The sequence below is a fragment of the Buceros rhinoceros genome, unplaced genomic scaffold (genome assembly GCF_000710305.1).
Source record: "Buceros rhinoceros silvestris isolate BGI_N320 unplaced genomic scaffold, ASM71030v1 scaffold2117, whole genome shotgun sequence".
Taxonomy (NCBI): Eukaryota; Metazoa; Chordata; class Aves; order Bucerotiformes; family Bucerotidae; genus Buceros; species Buceros rhinoceros.
This window is the reverse complement of record NW_010421363.1, coordinates 55,878-71,760: the sequence shown is the minus strand read 5'-3', so window position 1 is coordinate 71,760 and position 15,883 is coordinate 55,878. Positions and strand designations below refer to the sequence as shown.

The 15,883-nt window shown below is 37.7% G+C and overlaps 1 protein-coding gene across 1 annotated transcript in view; it reads left to right on the top strand.

Annotated features, from left to right (window-relative positions):
- Window positions 1-12,790: 12,790 nt before the first annotated feature.
- Window positions 12,791-15,883, top strand: part of GABRA2 (gamma-aminobutyric acid (GABA) A receptor, alpha 2) — a gene marked incomplete at its 5' end in the record, with an annotated part of 31,311 nt that continues 28,218 nt past the window's right edge. The window contains one exon of the mRNA XM_010139605.1: window positions 12,791-12,858. Within this exon, the coding sequence (XP_010137907.1) occupies window positions 12,791-12,858 (68 nt within the window). The remainder of the gene's footprint in view (window positions 12,859-15,883) is intronic.

Below are 15,883 nucleotides of genomic sequence, written 5' to 3'. Positions count from 1 at the left end.
ATAAGTACCTTTTTATTCTCATTATTTGAAGGATTTTATGTTTTTCAAAGTTTATAGGCTCACTGAATGAGGAATGAAATCCCTCTGGATGAGAAGAGGCTGAGGAGCCGTTGTGTGGAGTATACAAATGAAGAAAAACAGAAATTTGAGCCTTAGATTCAGTGCTGTGTTGATAAAACCCCTCTGCCATCCTGACGTCATGCCATGACATTTTCATGGACTGTCCTTATCAATGTCCATAGTGTTAACTGAGTACCAAATGATGAAATTCTTTCTGCTAGATCTTTAAATGTGAACTTGGTACTGATTGCCTCACGCAGTTTCTAAACAAAAGGGAGGACATTTCCTCCTGGGGGCGGGGTGGGGGGGGAAGATGAGAAGTGAGAAATATAAATGCCTGTTGTTTGAGATAAGGGAATGGTCACATCCTTAATAATCCCTTCCCCTCTGCTGGGTGATAAAAGCTGTCAGAGAATTCTTTTACCAGGCATTTTGCCTCTAGTTGACCATAGAAAACCCCAATGAACAGATAATCTTGTTTGCTACTGCATAATGTGCTATTTTTAAAATAACTAATTGTTTTAAAATAATAAATGTGGTAGATGCTGTCTGCTTTTCACAAAGCCGTAGTATTTGCCTAGAAGACTATGCATTTTAATGAACTGGATTCTAATTAAACTCATACTAGGCATTGTTTCAAAGAAAAAAAAATACTGTTTTATATTTTCAGTCTGAAAAACCCAAACTGTTAATTTAACATTAAAAGCAGATTCCTGTCCCCAATATATAGTCTTTCCACATATAGAAGCCTGTTGGGTTCTGAAAGTCCCATGGACAACCGGAGGGAAATTCTCTTGTCACAGGCAACCGTAAAAGACAAATTTGAGGCCGCTTAATCCAAGCTCTGGGAGTACCCTGGGAGTATGTTTTAGAGGAGATTCTGGGAAACATTGCTGTCTATAAAGTAGCTTGGAGACACTCAAGTGACTCAGACATGGGACTTTTGAGTGCTACAGTACACTTCTTGCAGACACATTATATAGTCTTAATCTAAGACTTTTTTTTTATTATTAACTAAATATCAGAAGAATAACTTACAACTCTGTGGCATGTTAAAATGGGATTTAAAAAATGATCGCCCCATTGCTGTTCATGTTAGTTTTTGCTCACTTGGGGGTACTTCTTCAATTTAAGTATTAATGTGATTCTCTGTTGGGTCAAGCCATGGACTTGTTTATCAGGATTGCTGTTTAGCAAGAAGCTTATTATCCGTGACCATCCTGTGGGTTGTCCTGCCAAACAAAAAAAATGTTAAGAATAAATAAATAAAAATAATAAAAAAGGCAGCTTGACAGCCAGTCTCTATTCCTTCTTTCCCTGCATTTCAGCATCCATGGAGACCAGGGAAGCATAAAGAAAAAGTGTGCCTACCTGTTCTTATGGACCCTGGGTATTTAGGGTGTTAACATATACACAACCTCCAGCTGATTTGTCTAAGTCCATGCTAGCTTTTTTGGAGAATATTAAAGTAGTCTGGATAAACATTAATTTCCTGTACTTCATAGTTATTTCACTTGGCTTAAAGTAGGAACTGCTGGCTGCTTGATAGAAGGATTAGAATGCTATCTAGTTTTTTTGACATTGTGTCACAATCTTTTGAAATGCTATTACAGAATTTTATACAGCGTTACCTATTAAAATTATATTAAAAGCTCCTGCTGCAAAAAATGCATTAAGAGTGCCCATTAATACACAGCCCTATTAAATAAAGGCACTTCCTTTTTCTAGCATTGGCTCCTGTCATGCTTCAATGCAAAGTACAAGGCTAGCAAAAGATAAAAGGACTGTAGCTCCATTTTTAATGACTGTACAATCCAGGACTACAGTAACCAGGAACTATACATGGACAGTAAAACTAATCTGTCTGAAAGGATCAGAGTTTTCATTGCTTTCTTAGTCTGTTGATCTCTAGGGGAGGTCCATCAGCCTGTGAGACTTTGGAACACGTGAATTTCATACTTTGCTCTGATATCAGCAAGCCTTGGAAAGATGCCGACTTCTGGTGCCAGTGAGTGTTTGCCACAAACCAAGCAAGACTGTTCTTCCCAGAGCTTCATCCCAATTTCTGTCAGCTCCAGAGTGCCAACTCTTGTTTCTGTGGCTGATCACAGAGACAGGCATTCTCTAAGGGCTTCCTCTGAAGCTGGCCATCATCAAGGGGAGCCTTTTTCAATGACTTCAGTGGGTTCTGGCATGCTACCCAAATCTTCATTAAATAATTTAAAAGCGTAATATGCTGTGACAGTGTCTGTTCTAGCTTAGGAAAAGTAGCATGTAGCCAAAAGTGAATTCCTGTATGTATAATGTATGTGTTATCACAGTTCCTTGGTCTCTCCAGTGTGAGTTCTGCAGCCATTTCACATATCCTTGATGTGGAAGGACTTTGATCTCTGATGTTCTTCCAGGGAATTACGAGAATTAGGCATTTTTTTGATGTTTGGGATGTAGGAAGGTACTGAAGGAGAGATGCCTTTTATAACTCGTACTTTCACTGGCAATTTGACATCTACCAGCAAAGTGGCTCCTGAAATTTAACCTGGAGAAAATCTAGGCTGAGTGATCTTGGTTAGAAAACCAGCTGGGCCTGTGTAAGAGAAGGTGAATAAGGACATAAGATAGCAACTAAAATCACGTAAGTCAGGAGCCACTCTGCAATAAAGGCATACCTTAAGAAGCCCAGACTCAGCCACTTCATGACTAAAGAGAAAGTTGAAGCTGCTGCTTTTATAAAATGCTACTGCTGTTATGGGGAGATGAGGTTTGGAGTACAGGAGGCACTGGCAGGCTGAGTGTATCAAATGGGATGATTTATAAGTTCTGTGACTGGGAATAAAGCACAGAGATTAAATCTGAAATTAGCTTGGAAGGATAATGCAGCAGAATTTGACAGGGTGTTCCAAGACTCTAAGTACCGAGGTAATGAAATTCAAACATTAAAAAAAACCCCACAAAACCCCCATATAAAAACTTCTGAATGTAAGTTTCTAAGATCTGAAATAATTTTGGGAATTGTTCTGCCTTACCTGCATATTATGGTTTCCTTTCTAATAGCACAAGCCTTTAAGCAGAGTAGCTAGAAATATGGTTGCATGGGAATAATAATTTTGCCATCCCTACTTGAGTAATGACACCGATTCAGATTGGTCCAAATAATTACTGTTCCACTTATCAAAGTCTGCTCCCTTCCGTATCCAGACTTGTTTGAGTGCTCTTGTTCTCTTTGTCTTTCTCTGTCTCATTCTTTAGACAGTGCTGGGACAGTCTGGTTCATTTTAGCTTTATCATGCTCATCCAGTTGATCTTAACAATGCGGTAGTCCCATTTGTTACTCAGCTGGTTATTATATACAATCTTTTTGCATCGTGGTGGAAGCTGTAGTGTCTAAGGGGATAAGGTTTAATGCTGATGTTTTATTTTTCATTTGAATGCCATATAATTTTGGTTTCCTGTCAAATGTGTTGTGTATTAGCTAAGTTCATTATACTTCAACCCTTTAAGTAACCCATCTCAGTAAGATCACATTTCTTCCAGCCAAACTCAACTATGTTTTCACTTTCATTTTTCTATTGAACATTTTGTGCAACTCCAACTAAAAATTACTCACATTTGTTGCTTATTTTAGAGCTGAATGCTTTTAAATTCTTTTTCCTTTTTTCTGGGTGTGTGAGGATGTAATGAAAAGGGTACAAATTGAGATTTGCTGGATTTCATGGTAGTCTGGCTTTATGGGAACAGATTTCATATTATCGATGTGTTTAGATTGCCCTTCCCAATGATTTCATTCACTCCTTCTTGTTCCTATTTTTGGCATTTTGTTTCTCCCTTTGTTAACTGTCCCTTAGTCAAGACTACTGTTTATAATTACTCAGTTGTCTCAGATGTTTGTACAATCAAAGCATCCATGTTGTATTAATATTTTCACAAAGAACCTGTAAATTGGAGAAATACTCTGTTTTGAAGGTAGGAAAAAAAAAAAATCCAGAAAAATGTCTAGATAGTTAATTGCTATTGTCTTAATCACTTGGCAGTTGATACCTCTAAGATTGTGAAAATGAGATTGTAAAAAAATTTGCTTGAGATGATTGTCAAAAATTTGCTTGAGGTGCCAGAAGTCTATGAAGTCCAACTCTAATGACCGAGAGTGACTAGATTTCTTCTTTTCCCCATGCAAAGAACCAATTAAGTTATGCACTTCTGGGTTGCTTTGGACACTCCCGTGTGTTTAAGTACCAACAGAACTCAAGCTAGACACTGGCTGATGGTTTGCCTGATGTGATGTGCGCTTCACCAGTCAGTACAGTAGCCTTGTCATCAGGGATGATGTATGTTCTATATATTCTAGCTTAACATCCTATTTAACCTCTGCTAGATTTGGAAAAGGGATCCACTTTGAATCCCACTTTCCAACTCTGTTAACTACTCACAGGACTTTTGATCATTGTGGGAGAATGGTTTCATCCACTGGAGATGTTTTGCGTTGTATAAAATATCTACATATGTGTCAGAACATGGACTGAGGACTCTGTTTTGTACTGCTGGACTATAGAGCCATTAACAGCCCTTGGCCTGTCAGCCCCAAATGGACTGAGGGCTTAGGTTTGGCAGTGCCTGCATCTCGTGGACCGCACATGTAATGGAATTCATTGCTTCAAACAGCCAGGTGTCCTATGTAGAACATGGGGAAAGTCAGGCATATTGACACACCTCAGAAATGTTGTGGGCATAGTCTTAACTGTCTGCAAAAGTGGTTCATGGGTAAACTGAGTAGGGAATGTATCAACCTAACTAATTAAAAAAAAACGCTGAAGAGGGACATGCAGCTGAAGCTTTTTCTTAGTAACACGGGTGAAACATCAAAGTTTGTCTGGGAAAACATTACTAGTTTCTACTTCATCTGTTCACAGTGGTGTCCTCCCTCTAGAGCTTATGCCATTCCTCGTTTCCTGAGAAGAGCCATAAGAATATCTGATAGCCTGAGATGATGGAAGCTTGTGTGTGAGAGCGAGCACCTCTTGTCAAGTGCACGCTCTGATTTAAAGCAGAGACATAAGCTCAGGTTACTGTGTGTCAGGGTCTGTCTAGACCACAAAGGTGAATTTTCTAAGATAAGGCATACTTCCTTAGTCTTTGGATTGAATTGTTCTGCTTTGTGTAAATAATTAGATATTGAGCGGAGACTGCAATTTGTGTCTGCTACATCCCATGAGTACTGCTAGGCTGTGGAAATCAGTCTCTTGCTTGTTTTCTTCCTTTCTCTCTTGAAGTCTTTCTGGCCCAGTAAATCTGTAATTATTTATAGTTTGAGGAACTCATTGGGACTTGGTTGAGAGCCAGATCTTCAAGCTGCTTGGCATATTTTTGCCTTAAGGTGGAAATAGAAGCAGCCAGGGAATTTTAGATACTGAGAACATTAGACAGGAATTCTGGTCTAAAGAGGGTTTAGACAAATACAAGTGCAAAACTTAGTCATTATGATTGGGACCACAGAGACATTCCGATTAACTTTTATTGATTGAAGTGAAAACCTGGAGATTAAATAACTTTGTGGAGCTTGACCAATATGTTTAAAGAGATAACTGGGTGCCGAAACCAGTCTTTAGTACTACCCGTGAATGACTACCTCAAAGTTGCGGAGAAAGCCTGTAATCAAGTTAAAACTGCACCTCAAATATCACTTGTACCCAAGGTTCTTCATTCGTAGGACCATTTGGAAATGTGTTTAACTTGGTTAGCTGAAGTAATAAGGTTTGTAAATTAAAGATCTCTTGGAGAGAGAGAGAGAGAGAGAGAGAGAGAGATAGAGAGAGAAGAAAAAGGAGTGAAGATGTTTATGTATGTAATCTGCACTCAGAAGAGTGAGAGTTAAACCTCAAATCTGTCATATGCATGTGAAAATAATCTTAGTAATCTGTAAATTTTTCACTCAGCACTGAGACAACTTTTAATTTTCAGTTTGCTAGCTGTAAACAGTGCTAGTACGGTTTGTACCAGTCTTTTACATACAGGACAAATCTGAGTAATTACTCAACTGTAGAGATATGTCACATTATTTGAGTTGCCTACATTTCATTCTGTGCACATTTTGTGAGTAACCTGTACCTAAAAAAGACATTAGCTTGGCTAAAAACATATCTGAAAATGTTTTCCCAAGCCGTATTTCTTGCTGCAGAAAAAAGTGATCTTGACAGTTAAGCTAAACATTTTTTTCCAGGTTAATGTCTGTGGTTTTTGACAGTCAAAATGTCTCACTCATCTCTGAAGATACACCTACTTCTAACTGAAGTTTTGTGTTACAGTATATTCTCCCTCAAGTTTATGTTTTCCTGCTATTTTGGACCAGCTATATTCAATTTCAGAATAAAAATTACTATTTTTCTGAAATAAAAATACCAACTCAAGAATGTGCTTATACATAGAACCAGGAATTCAGTTAGTCTAAAGGACACAATGGCATTTATATCAAGAGTACAGTAATGCTTTACAGGGTTCCCCACCTTTGTGAGTTCTGTGTAGGTCTTTGGAGGGTGTGTGGTAGTCTTTACATGGAGCCGTCTATTTAGTATATGATATAATGATGTCTGTTAAGAGATATAAGCTCTTCAGAGGGAAACTTCTAGCCTGCTGGAGAGAGCAATCAAGAAAGCAACTGTTAACAGTAACACAGGTATTACTAGGTCTTACTGCTAAGCCTAATATACATATGCTTGGTTAAAGATGGAAATTTGAAAGAGAAGTTTACTTGTGGCTTGTATGAGGAAATGATCTTGCCGATAGACTGAAGATAGAGTGAGGTTGTTGGAAGTGAAACGCTGATGTCAAGGAAGGAAGTGAATTTGTTTCTTCTCATAGTTGGCTTCAATTTACAAATTGGAAGTGTGTTTGTGTAGGCACATGTGGCTTTGAAACTTGTAGTTTAACAGTGGATAATGAATGAAGATGTTGAGTTGTTGGATAGATAAAACTGTCACATAAAGCACTTAAACCAAAAATAACTTAAACCAAGTATAAAGAGGAACTGGCAGAACAGTATTTTGAAATATCTGCATTCCTATGGATTTTGTTGCTCTTACTACTCCATATTGCATGACCTCCTATGACCTCTATTCCCTGTCAGCCAGAGAGTGTCTTGAGCTGTCAACAGACACACTAAGGATCTTGTCGGATAAGGGCAGTATGTTGAGTCAGAACAGTGTTTGATGGATTCAGACCCTGGCTGTTTCACCTGTACAATTCCTGACTTGTATTATGAATGAAAATATCAAAACCTTTGGGTGACATTGCCAAGCATGCCTTTGGAGACCATATTACAATGTCAGAACAATGTCAATTCCAGTTAAGTATTTTTTTATAGCAAAATAATTAAAGTAACATCAAGCTTTTGACAGCAATTCCACAAAACCTCAGAAATCTCCAGTTAAGGTTCCAAGAGCATTGCAACTTGACCTCCTTTTTTATATTTGTTGACATAATTAAAGAACAGTATCTTATTTTCACATTTTTTGCATGCTGTAGCAGCCCTTCGGTTTCAGCCTTGCAGTGTTCTCCTATTTACTCTAAATTTAAAATAATATTTGTGAGAAATTATATCAACCTATGCATTAGAACTGCTTATGTATATTTTAAAAGCTCTGTCCCACCAAGAATACTTCTGATAGTTTTGGATTACCTCAGACAGATTGGCTTTTATGCCTAAAGCCTGGATTTACAGTTTTCTTGACTGAAAATCCAAATAATAATAAAAAAACCAAAGTCCAACCCAATCTACTAGCTTGTTTTCTTGTGAAGATAACCTTGACACATTAATGGATAATATAGCCAGCTGCATGCATACAAACATCTGGACCCTTGCTGATGGTCCGTTTTGAAGAATGATCACACTTCTTTCTTCTCTCCTTTTAAACATACCTAGAGTGAGCCATGTGTATTTCATCCCTACTCTCTGCAAAGGTAGAGTTGTAGATTATTTTGGTAAGAGAAGGAATGAGCAAAACACAAATCATTCCTGAATTTGAGAAATATTCAGAAAATTTATTTCAAGAAAGATAATCCTACCTCAAAGTTCTCCAGGAAAGGGAGAGCTCTCAGGTGTGTCTGATGCTGCATGTCTAGCTACCCTATGTTGCACACACTGGAACCCTGTGTAACCCTTCAGAGATGCAGGCAGCTGAAAAGGGACATTTGAAAAAAAGCAGAGAAGTTTTGAAATCTGCCTGTCAGGTAGCGGTTCAAAGGAACGCATTTAAAATTGAACTACCTCTGCAGAAATTTCCAATTTTGGTAATTGGTAAATGCTGATGAGGAACCTTTTCAACCAACATTCTGACCATCTCCATGACTCAGCCTGTGATTGATTTAGACTTCAGATACTGAAATTTTTCTGCCAAACAGCCTATTTTAGCTGAGCCAGCTCTTCTACTGAAGAACAAGTCAGCAGGACTTAAGACCATCAGAAAGGGTACCCCAGCAGAAGGGAAGTTGGCATAATGGAATGGACAAAGGCTCTGATACCGTCTGTAAATAAGCTCTGAACTCCTGTTCTAGTTTTTGATGAATCAATGACATCGACCATGTGAAACATGATCTTAATAGTCACTGCTTTTACTACTTCCACAGGATGTTTTTCTTCCTGTCTTTATTCTTCACTTCCTTGATTTTTTTTTTCTGTTTACCTTTGGCTTCCACCTTCTGAGAAACTGGCCAAAGCTAAGCCAGATAAGGCCTCTCTTTTAATGTTTATGACCAAGACAAGTTAGAAGCAATGCTATAATAGCATTTGTTGAATTTCAGAGCACTTCATGTGATGATGTCATCTACATGTTACATTCTTTCCCTGAGATTTTTTCCTCCTAAAAGAAGCATCAGAAATAGAAACTGTATCCTTAACGCTTTCATGTTCCTGTTTCTTTCTTTAACCTGCAGAGGCAATGATTCAGAATAACTTAGGAGCTCACAAGTGTAAAGGTCACTTCTCCTTTCGACAGGGGGTTCTTCTTTAAAAACCAGACTGTTTTCAAAAGCACTGGGCCTCCATTGATTTAAGCACTTTTGAAAATCAGGCCTTTTAGTTACGTGTTTACACACATACAAGATTTTGTAATTCTGGCAGGAAAAAAATTGTTAATCTTTCTCAAAAAAATAGACACTAGATTTGTACATGAACACATGTTGCATTGAACATTTTTTAGCTGAGTACAGTCGCTTGTCTTTTCCACTGATGATCCAGAACGGTTTGAATCTACACTGGGCTAAGTGTGATGACTTGTGCTGTTCTTGACAGAATGTGCGTTACAAAGTCTGTAAATGTGGTGCCTGCTGGTTGAAGTCTGATTAGAGAGTCCATGTGAAACTCTGCTTTGTGCCTATTGTTTTCATTAATTTACTTGCAGAAAAAAGTGGTATGATTTAATACATAAAGTATTCTTTCAGAGCAATAATGACTATATTTGTTGTAGAAGAGGAAGATTCATTTTTTTCTTCTTGTAGGCACTGATTCTGAAACCCTGAGTTCGAATTTGTAATTTAGAGGAATCTTCATCATAACACTTTGTAAAGTAACAAAGAAGAAACAGACACAAGGTTTAGGCTGCTAACACTAACAAATGATAACAGGAATAATTCAAGATTTATTGCATTTCATCTTCTTTTGTCTTTATGGACCAGTTTTCTTCTATGTAGGGTATGAATAGAAACAAAATATGCAGAATTTGGAGAGAAAAAAGGAGGCAGAAATAAAAATCTTCCAGTTTCTCTTTTGTGTACTTTTCTCTATTTTTTTCCTGTCTTCCTTCATTCTGTTTTCTTAGCCTTCCTTTTCCTTCAGTCTTCTCATCTCAGAACTTTTCAGCGTGCCTTGTCCCTTTTCATATGTTCGAGACATTCTACTTTCTCCCTTCGCTCACTGCCCCAGTGTGGCTCTTGCCTGAGGAGAAGCAACCTGGTAGAGTGCCTGCCCTCAGGATGAACTGTCACTTCAGGGGAGAGCAACTGGTTATGTAGAAACTCACTCCTGTCACCAATGCCTGGAACTATGCTGGATTAAGGCAGTTTTGGCAAAAAATAATTTTTTTTTTAATAAAAAATATTAAATTTGTATCCATTCCCATTCCTGAAGCTGTCAGGGATGAATTTGCTCCAGGACTTTTAATATACGCTGAAGTGCTTATCTGAATTATGGCAACCTGAAAGGAAGTTCTTGCAGCTGAAGATCTGTAGATAGCAAGTCTCTTCTTTTTCCCGTGCATCCCTCCTCCATTCCCCAAGTCTTGATCATTGACTCCAAGGATTTTAAGTGATTTGAAGTGAGTAATGCACACCAACAAGGGGAATCTACAGACTGTTGTTACAGCATTCAACGATATGTTTCAGTCCGTTTGTTTGTTCTCAGCTCTGTCTTCTCTGCTCATTTCTGATGGGAGGAAGGATCCAGAAGTATATAGAAACAATGTGATAGAATATGGGACTTTTTTAAAATTTAAACTGAAAGTGCAAGGCTAGCCTGAAGATTCCACGCCTTGTAGTTTACTATGTGCAAATTGTAAAGTCATTCTCACGTCAAAGAATAAGTCAGATATAAACAGCTGATAGCAATAAGGTGGGGTTACAAGAGGACCATGCTTCCAACCATTTGTGGGGGTGAAGGTGTGGGCTGGTGTAGATTAAGATTTGCCAAGTGACTGTTGCCTATAGTAGGGTTCCTTCAGATTATGCCAATATAATTGATATTGGCCTTGGTTATCTGCTGTTGAGGTGCTTGATTATCAGTCATATTTTTATAACACCAGTGTTTTTCATGGAATTGTAATTGAGATTTTGTGTGGTCATTATAGTACAGGCCAAATTTCACAGTACAGGCCAAACTTCACTGTTTGTCCCTGCAGCATTGTTTCACCCTCTGAAGAGTAGCCCGCTTGTCACTTTTCTATTTCACTTCAGACTGTGCCAGGTGACCATTTGGGCAGAATATTTTTTTTTTTTTCTGGAGAATCTCCTGCAAGCATTATGCAGTCACTAGTCTTCGGAACCGAACCTCTGGTTTCTGTGTATTTCAGCCAGAGCCATACTTTATCCTTGTTGAATACTAAGAACAGTGCAGACTCAGCGCTTCTTGTTGTCCACTGACTTAAAATTAGTTTGTAAGATATTTGAGCGGAAATCAGCTCAGCTTGTGAGTTGATTGTCAGCTTGATGCTTCATATGGGATTACAGAAGTCTGTGTCACACAAATGAACATCTCTCAGGACGTACAGGGAAGTGTGCTTTTGAACTTTCAGAGTGACACATAGTAAGAGTCAGCCTTGATTTGCTTAAGAAGCAGAAACAATCCTGGAAAGAAGATTCTTTTGGGTAGGAAAGGTTTTCCAAAGTCCTGCATTCTAATAAGAACATCTAGTGTTTGACTGGAGAAGGAAATTCAAGTTTCCTTAGGGATGAGAGTGCAGGAAAATGCCTCCCCCATGCTCCAGAAGCTTTCTGAAAGTACTGTAACCCTGTCTCTGCTTTGGGTGCAGCTACATTCCTTCAAAAACACACTGCTCCCCATGCAGCTGCTCACAGAATGGTCTTGCCTTTGCCTGGTGCCTGCTAGAGCATCTGCTGTCATGGGTGAGCTCTGCTGATTCCTCCAGGTAGAGGGCAAGGACTATATTCTTGCCCTCAATACAATTGGAAGTAGAATCTGCCTGTGCCACATATATGTCAAAAGGTAACTTTAAGGAATATGGAAATATTAACTATCCACATTAAATGATAATTAAATATGGAAATCATAACAGAAGGATCACTGTAATGATAATTAAATATGGAAATCATAACAGAAGGATCAGCTGTATTGTTTTTAGGATTGGGATGGGTCAAATTTCAGCTAGTTGTATTCAGATATTTCTTTTTCAGCCAGCAACTGGCTCTAAGGCAGAAAAATCCTTGTGTTGACTGTCTTGAATGCAGACAGTAGTTGGCAACTGCTGTAAGAAATTTCCTGCAACTGTGTGCTATCCCTCTTAGTGAATATCGTTCCATTTTCAGCCTAATTGAAAACTGGAGATAGAAAACTCAGCAATTATTTTTCCCTGCAGAACAATATTTATTATTTTGATTTCATGGCTGTCTGACTACAGTGATTAGGAAAAACATTTTCTTATAGTATTTACAGTATGACAACAATGTATCAGGAGTACCGTGCATCAAGAGAGGGAAGGAACTACAATCACATTAAAATACATGCCACTTAAAAATAAAAGCAATTGAAAAGTAGGATGCTGTTGAGTGTTACATTTGGTGTAGTCAATAATTGCTTTTTAGGCTTTTTCTTGTCTTTGGCTTTTAAAAACTATTCGGGATGAAGAAAACACCCTGAAACTAGAACGTTTCTAATGGGAATGATCTGCAACAAGAGAGGTAACACCTCTGCAATAAAGGCATTTTATGTTTAGAACTGTGCTAGCATGTTAAGACCAAGACAGTGTGGTTATTTTTGCTGGTGGAAAAAAGGGAAATATGTGTGTTGTATGATTGTTTTACAGTCTTTTATCTGAAACAAACTACTCAGTGGGACAAAGTCTTTACCGATAACCTCTACATTAAGTAGAGACTCCCAGTACTTACAACAGGATACTGGTTAGAAGGAGTAAGTAAGGACAGAAACTTGTTCAAAATGTCCATAATTTTGCATAGAGAGTTTGAAGAAGTACTATAAATTTAAAATGTTTCCTTTTTTTTTTTCTTTTTGTATCAGATAGTATTACTGAAGTTTTCACTAACATCTATGTGACCAGTTTTGGACCTGTTTCAGACACTGATATGGTGAGTTTCTGAATCTTTTAGATATATAGTAAATGGTGAACTTGTAGTTTGCATTTACTTATTGTAGACATAATTGGGAGTAGTTTCAATGAAGTCAGGAAGTGCCAAATCCCAGTAGTTCTAAAGGTGGAAGTTGGTTTATAGACCTTATATGATAAGTACAATTGTATGAACTGTTTAATTTCGAACAGTGAGACTTCTGATTGTCCCCATAGACCATACTTATGTTCATATTCTGGAGCAGTCTTGAGATGGATGAACTGGATTCTTCTTGCATGAAACTAGAGACAAAGGTGCACTATAGGAGCACATTTACTGTTGGCAGCAGTCTGAGGGACTCGACTGGAATCAGCCTAAACTAAACCTCTTGAAAGACATAGCTTGGAATTTCAGTTATCAGCATGACTGTGGTGTTCTACAGGTCTGTCCTTTGTAATTGGAACTATTTAGTATCCATTTAAAGGAAGTCAGTGATATTAAAAAGAAAGATACTGTTAGAATATTGCTCTGAAATTATAGAGCAATAAAACTGTAAAATATTAACAGTTTTTCATTAAAACAGCAACGGAAAGCACTCTTGAGGCAAGGGGCCTTTTGGAGGCTCACTGCAAATCATACATAGATTTAGAGAGAATGTGTTGCACCACAAAGAAAGATCATCATGGATACAACATCTCTAAAAGGAAAGAAGGAAAGGACAATTTGAAAGTTACTTTAGCTGCCCTTGCCATTCCTGCAAGAAATTATTTCCTGCACAGCATTATTTTTGAAGTGGTTTGAACATTCATGATTATGTATGAGACTTATAAAATACTACCTCTGTGTATCTATAGGTATTAACAATTAATATTATTAAAAACAAGCAATGTTTTTACTTTTTCTATGAAAATTTTCAGGTTATGTGTCATACAAAACAGGAGAAATCTTGATGTTATAAGCTAGGTTGCAACAAAACTAAACATTTCATGGAACAGCTTGCATTTTTAAAGTTATTTGCTCACTGACTAATGGTTAGTCATAGCTTTGGAGAATTGTTTTTTGTGTTTATTTTTTGTGCATGTTAGTTTCAGTTTTCAAGCTTTGTTTTGATTGTGATTAATATATCACTGAGGCTTCACAGGAAAAGTCGCTTTGTAGGAAAAATAGATATTTATTTTCTGTTTGTCACTGTACGTGTTACTGATTCTCTTTTTCCTAATGATGTTAAGTTTCTTCAGTGATTCTCATTTTACTACTAATTATAAAAAAAAAACCCAAACTATTCATAGCTATATACAAAGGTGATATGAACATCCTGACCTTGTTAGTATAGTATCTCATGACTTCACAGTGTTTACACTTACAGTATTCCTGTGAAACAGGGAGATGATACTAACCCAATTTTAAAGGTGTGGTCTTGAGATACAAGGAGACTTACCCAAGGCTGTGCAAGTTATCTGTGCTTAAATGGAAATTTAATTAAAAGCTCCCTGAGCCAAATCCCTAGCTCCTGAAACACTTTTGACATCAGTGTGTAAATATGTGGAGAACTGTGGGTGTCCTTTTGCACACACAGGTATGATGGCACAGCAAGGGGTCAGGTCGTTTGATGCTACTGCTCTAACAGCTCTGTGCAAGGGCGTTAATCAAAACAGAGTGCATCAGAACGGCAGCTGTTACTGTAATGGGTAGGTCTATTTGCAGATAAGTAGTTAGGTAAGTGAAAGCATTTTAATACTTACTACTACAAGTTTCAGGGTTAATTTAGCTTGTTCACTTGATAATAATAAAATCATTTTGAAACGTATGAGCAGTCAATTAGAAAATTTCAACATGTGATTTTTGAAATAATAGCTTCCAAACTATCGCATATTCTGTCAAACATGAAGGTGACATTAAGAGTTTTACCATGAGTACTATCTTACTTAGGTATTGCATTACCACTATCCAGAGGATTTACTGATATTTTCTTCTGTAAATGTTGGAAGCTCTGGAATGTTCTCATTTTATAGACTTTTGCCTTAAAAGGCTTCATTGGAAGAATAAGTATGACTCTTGCTCATCTCCTAACTCTCCAGAAGATCCCAAACTGAATCTCAGATCTTTTCAGGAAGGTTGGGTCTCAGCCCCTGAGGTCCTCTGCTTCCACAGTCTGAGTGGTGAAGTCCTCAGTCCCATCAGGTTTTTACTGCTGTTCCCCAGAACTGTCATGCAACGAGGATTTCTTCCCCTGGGATTTTTCATAACAATGAAAGTCAGCAGATGTACGACTACATTCCCTTGCATCATCTATTTCCCAGTTTGAGATTTTTTCCCCTTGGTTAGCATGGTGTGAGGAATAACAGTGCTTAGGAGAAAAGCCTGTTGAAAATGGGAAGGGTGCTCACTGCCATGGAAGATGATTAATATGTGTTTATAGTATGGAAGAGGGAGGTGGCACACTGAAAATGATGAGTGGATTTAAGCTAAAAACACAGTCATTGCATAACAGTGTTGATTCACAAAGGTGGTGAAATTACATTCTAACCTTTGCTGTTGTTGAATTGTTAGCAATACGTGAGATTTCTGTTTTCCTCTCTTAGTAGTTCCCATTTATGATAATATAGTATTGCGTGCAATCTGTGCCTCAGTGTGATAGCTAGCATGTAGCTTTCTATTCATATTCCCTGTATTCTTTCAGTATCACAATTTACCAAAAAATAATTAAGTCAAGGGGAATCTGACCTTTGATTTTAGCCTAGCAGAAGTTGTCATTGATAAATTCAGGAGGTAAAAGCTGAGGCTGGATTTTTCTCCAAATGTGTTGAGTCAAAAACTTTAGATCTTGTTGTGGATTAACATTCTGACTAAGTTAAAAAGATGCTATTCTCTGTTCTGCCTGACACAGTCAGCTACCAAATCTCTTGACTCTAGGCCCGAACTGTTGCAAACTGCTTCAGATTAACTGTTGTGACTAAAATACTGGTGTATCTATATTAGCTGTGTCATAAAAATGGTATTGTATGTCAGCTACAGTATTTAATGTCAAAGGAAATGCCAATACACA